At 34.9% G+C, this 5,760-nt stretch overlaps 1 protein-coding gene across 1 annotated transcript in view; it reads right to left on the reverse strand.

Annotated features, from left to right (window-relative positions):
• Positions 1-5,172, reverse strand: part of LOC101587398 (vomeronasal type-2 receptor 116-like) — a 38,962-nt gene extending 33,790 nt beyond the window's left edge. Inside the window, exons 1-2 of the mRNA XM_004644964.2 lie at positions 5,119-5,172; positions 3,026-3,195 (exon numbers count right to left, since the gene is read on the reverse strand). Of these exons, the coding sequence (XP_004645021.2) occupies positions 3,026-3,195; positions 5,119-5,172 (224 nt within the window). The remainder of the gene's footprint in view (positions 1-3,025; positions 3,196-5,118) is intronic.
• Positions 5,173-5,760: the final 588 nt, after the last annotated feature.

The raw sequence follows: 5,760 nt of genomic DNA on the forward strand, positions 1-5,760 counted from the left end.
AGTCTGCATCTTGTACAGCAATTAACCACTAAGAAGGATATATGCAGTGTATTATTTGTTGAAACTGTACTTTCAATTTGATTTGAAACTGTCTCATTGCTATATGTTTATCAATAAAACTTTGAAAAGAAAAAAAAATTGAAACAAATAATACTGAAGCATTAACTGTTTGTTTTAATAGACTAGTAGAAATCAGCAGTATAATTATCCAAGCTATCCTAAATTACCACTACTCTATAAGAACAGAAGACAGGTTTTCTTTATGGCAATGGAAAAATTACGTTTGTGAAAAAAATGTGAAGTCTTTAATAATGTTTACATAGATCCCTGGTACTATAAAATGCAAAACAAAACAAAAAATGTAGTTAAACTCTTTCTGAATAATGAGGACAAAATGATACTTTATAGAACAAAGTAAACAACTAAATAAATATGTTTTAAGCAATTTGGAGAGCCTCCGGAAGATATAGATATATCAATGGGACACACAAAAAACTAATCATCTGTTTTTGTTGATTATTGACATATGTAAATGTGTGGGTATGTGTGCATGCCTACATACGTGCACATACATTAATTCTATCACAATGTAATGAAAATTGGGAGACAGATACAATTTTTTTAATAGCATAAGTAAACTATTGTGAAACAAACCTAAGTTAATATGCATATAATTTTTATGGTAAAATTAATTTAAGAAGTACTACATGAGTTTTAAATACTAAAAGTCATAGAATGTGGATGCATTTACAAAATGGAATATCAAGGTACATAACAAAAAGAAATAAAAAAGGTAAATGTCATATCAAGTGTTACAGTAATAAACTTTTATGTCTCTAAATTTTTAACACCTGAAAATTTATGCTTCATTCAGCCTGAGCATGGTGTATGCAAAAGTATATTCAACAAGCAAAGACCCTGGAAATCATTTTAAAATATTGTTCAATTTTTTTTGATAAATATACAAAATTTTCTAAACAAGTGGTCATAAGATTTAAAAATTGATGACATAAAGTAATCAAATGAAATATTCTTAATATAACCAAAAATGTACTTAATTCAAGGGTTAATGAAGAAAACACTGATATATCCACATAGTGTCATTTGTACAACATCAATTCAGACCTGTTGCATAATGTCAAGATGTAGGAAACAATACTCCCATGCATGACTAGGGAAAATTTTCATTTTTATTTTTTGAAAAGGTTTCTTGATAATATGCATGAAAAAACATAAGTTTTGATAGATTATAAATCAGCCATTCTGCTTTGAAGCATTCATTGATTTACTCAGAGAGGTGCATACTTGTGTATAGCACAATCTGTCATCTATCAAGGTCCTATTTTGCTCATCATTGTAGGGACATGATGGTAGAAACAAATTAGAAATCTAGGGGCCGCCAAAAATTAATGAGAGTTAAACTATGCTATTCATACTGCTTATAATATTTTGGAAGAATAAAACTGTAATGAAGGCATGTATATAAATGTATAAACATACTACCACAAATAAAAGTGAACTCTCCAACAACTTTGAAATATTCCTGAAATATAATCACAATAAATATCTAATCAGTTCTTCTGCTGTCTTTATCTAACCTTGAAGAGTGACTACAGTGGATTGCCTTTATTTACAAATTGCTTCAGCCAAAATCCCTCATTACCCTTGTGATCTCCCCTAGTAATAGTCTACCCAGTGTCTTCAATCTCATCTGTGGCTGTGAACTCCTATCCACCCAGGCAGTCCTCAGAATACACAACAATGAACCTCCCCAGTGCACAGCCAGAATGAAGTAGTCCCTATGCTGCCAATTATACCCTCATTAAATAAAACCTTTCTTATTATTTTCAGCGACTCCATTTGTAATTCTTTTCTATAACTTGTTTCAGGAGGTTAGGAACAGACCTCACAGACTCAATCCTTACCCAGACAACACTAGGAAAAATCTTACCCAGACTCCACTAGGAAAGAAACAACATTCATCCCTTAGCAGAATCAGAGTCTCCACATTAAACACATGGATAACAAAATCAAATATGGCTTGGGTACTTCAGAAAATAAACACATGCCAGTTATACTGTTACATGCCCAGGATACAGGGGCAGAATAATTCTAGGGCTCAGAACTTGCTGCTGAAACGAAAGAAACATCAGGGAGTATCCAACACGAAAACGTTAGCAAACATTAGGACACCATGAGAAACAGAAAATATATATAGGCTCCATCTAGAGGAACAGAGACCCAAATTCCTAACCATGCCTGTCGCTGTTCCGATGTGAGGGCGGCAGCTACAGGAACAGTCATTGTTTCAAGTAAAATCTATTTCACTCACATAGCACAAATCATTGGCCATAGTCCTTTGTTCTTTGCAAAATCTATTCTTACGTTCATATCTCTCTAAATAAGTGATGCTCTTGTATCTTCAGAAAGAGAATACACATGATTTCAGTGAAGAGCCATAACTTGAGGTAAAAATATCATGAATGACATTTTCACTGCCCAGCCCTGGCTTGCAAATCCAAGTGCCATGGAGCAAACTTGGCGTGAAATAATGACACAGAGTTTATCCGAAAAGAATCACTGAACATCTGCCCTGAGAAGGAGCAAGAATAGTAAACACATCATATGTAGTAAGTTAAAGTGCGCATAATTAAAGTCTCTATGCTTATAATCTGGCCAGTGATTGCATTCAGGGGTACATTGCTGTGGTCATTTAGAACTGATTTTAACCCAGTAGCTTGGATGTGCTTCTAGGTATCAGGTCGTACCATCAAGTAAATGCACCTCCAAAAGGTAGGATGGAGAATAGAGGGTCAAGTTTGAGAATTGTCTCACTCAAGAGAAAGGTAAGACAATAAAAAAGACTTCCCAACTCCCATCACGGATGAAAATGCACAATAATTTATAGACAGTCCTCTCTAGGAGAGGACAGAAATATAGAACACAATGATGCATCCATCCACAAAAAGTAGGTCTAACCATCCTGATATCCAAGAACATAATGAATACAAAGAAAGATACTTACGGCACAACAAAGAGGTCCTTCATTGGCATTAGGTCAATGAGGCCCGTGAGATGCATATAGACATACAAGGAGAAAAATCCCCCAATTACCACATCTCCACCCTTGTGCACACTGGTGCGCTGGCTGCGAAGGCAGACATCTCTCTCAAAATTACACACCCCACGAGGCATCTGCACAAGGAGAAAAGTAACAATCAAAGGGAACATTCAAGAGAAGTATCTACCATCACATCTGGGGGGAAATGAAACAAGTAGTGCCAGCCAGGGAGGTGCATCTATTATACTTATGGGCATGGATGTCTCAAGTGGACATTTATGTAAAGGGCTTCATTGACCAAAGCTTTTTCTATGCCTCAGGAGAAATTTGACAGCATTGCTCTCCTGGGATTTACATTTGAGACCTGGTTGCCAGGTGAAAAACACAAGTTGGAAATATTTTGACCATCATTTTCTCCAACTGGAGACAAAACGATTTCATCAACTCCATAGATAGTAGCATCTCAAGGGTCAACTCTAGGCCGACATGTTGCTAATTCCCAGTCAGTGAGTCCTGTGTATTGATGACATTTGGGATGCTGCTGGTACATTGCATTAGACTGAGTCAATGTTACGTGTTTGTTGAAGTGGTCTGACAAGGCCTATGCAAAGCCAACAATATTCCTTGTTTTAGATCCAAGAAAGCTTCAGATGAGAAGCTGCAGCATTACAAGCCCAAGGTTCACTACACATGCATAGCACTGTATTCTGCATCACATATTATCTATGTACCACTTACTGGACTAAAAATCACAATTTTATTCTTGGGGTACGAATAATTAAAATGAACCCAGAAAGTGCAAATTAGTAATGCAACAAATAAGAAACTGACATAAATGACATGAATGAAAGGAGAAAGGTGAAGAAGGGGAACAGGAGCAAAAGATGGAGGGATGGTCGAGAAAAAATGTATCTTAAGATACATTTTGAAATATATATTTTATCCTGTTCTTATCTTACTTATCTTAGTGATATGATGAATTAATATCCTATTTCTATCATTTTAATGTGTGGTGATGAACTATTTCCAAACTGAAAACCTTGCATTTTTCTATTATGTAGAATTTAAGGAGAGCATAAGACAATATAGTAAATTTCTTGTCACCCTAAATGTAAGGAATAGAGATACAAATGGCTTCTAAAGTCTACTTCGCCTAAATAACTGAAAAATGGACGCACACTGCAGAATTAAGAGTCCTGGAATTCAGTGAATTTTTCAGTATAAAGAAGTTACTCTCCTTAATACTGCAAAGTTTGGTTCATTATAGTTTTGCATTTGTCAAAATATAAGGAATATTCATCACTACAAGTGAGTTCATTTTAATATTTGAGTTATTTTAAGATTGGTAGGTTAATATTGGCTTCTAAATACCTATACATAAATAATAGGTAAAATGCTGATTTCACAGAGGACTTTATTGTTCCTATTACATGATGTATCTATATTTGAAAGATGAGCATCCAGGCTACATGTTTCTATTAGCATAATAAAACCTGCTTGTCCAAATAAATTCAAGCTATAACTCCAAACCTTCAGAACATACTAGTAAATATTGAATGTATAACATCTCAATAATGGCTTCATATGATGTATGCAACAAGATAATGACACATTGGATGCTTCGTATGTATTAGTATGATTGTTACCAGTTATACTGCTACAAAGACTAGTAAATGTGCGCTTATACCTGGGAACAGCACAGAAGTGCAAGACTCCCATAAGCAACCAAATACTAGAGATTATTTGGTTCAGACTGGAGCTGTGTTTCTGCAAATGTCATGTGGAAGTCTGAAAACTGCGTTTTGTAAAGGTAGTCTCATTGGAAAATAGGGAGCTGAGAGATGTAATGTTCAGGCCACAGTGGCAGGCTTGATCCACCATCACTTTTGTGTTTGTGAAAGGAAACCATTCTGGGGTGGTGTTCATGGATACTCTGACAGATCCCACTGCAAGCCAAGGATGGCCAGGGATTCCAGGCCACCACTTAAAACAAAAAAGAGTGACTGTCTTTATCCACTCATTAAATTCAACATGAATCTAATATCTTCATTTCTTACACCTGCAATGTTGTACTGGTGAAGAGCATAATTCTGTTGTTCTAAACTATCCATTTTCTTATAGTTTCTTCAGATGGCCTAAGAAAATAATTCAGATACAGTAAGAATTCATGGACCCAACAACAGGGCAAAACAATGGAAACATTAATACCTGCTTTGCTTTTTATATTAATTTTATGGAGAAATAAGTAGCATTTCAAAACAGGTTAGTAGGACATTTACAATGATTAATTCATTGCAAATCATTGTCTTCATAGTAGTTATTCATAGTACAAGATGCAGACATGCCATCTTGTCCTAGCACTATTAGTTCAAATCTTTCTTCTCATTGAACTAGAAAGTAGCTGTGCATCTATGGCAAGAAATATATATATATATATATATATATATATATATTTAACTACGAAATGAACCTTCATTTATATCCTTCGTTGTTTACTTTTGTCAAAGATAGGTCTTCCATTGCCATTCATTTTACATAGGTGCACGAAGTCAGCAAAGTAATCCAATATAGTCCAGTAGTCTATAATAGTAGTGGCTTATCTGCATGCTTGATAATGTCATAAGTTGTTGAATTGAGCCTTTTACAGCTCAGCATATTAATATGGCTTTACTTTTTATACCTCATGTCTATACTTTTCT

This window comes from Octodon degus, unplaced genomic scaffold (genome assembly GCF_000260255.1).
Source record: "Octodon degus isolate 3935 unplaced genomic scaffold, OctDeg1.0 scaffold00214, whole genome shotgun sequence".
In the NCBI taxonomy this organism is placed as follows: domain Eukaryota; kingdom Metazoa; phylum Chordata; class Mammalia; order Rodentia; family Octodontidae; genus Octodon; species Octodon degus.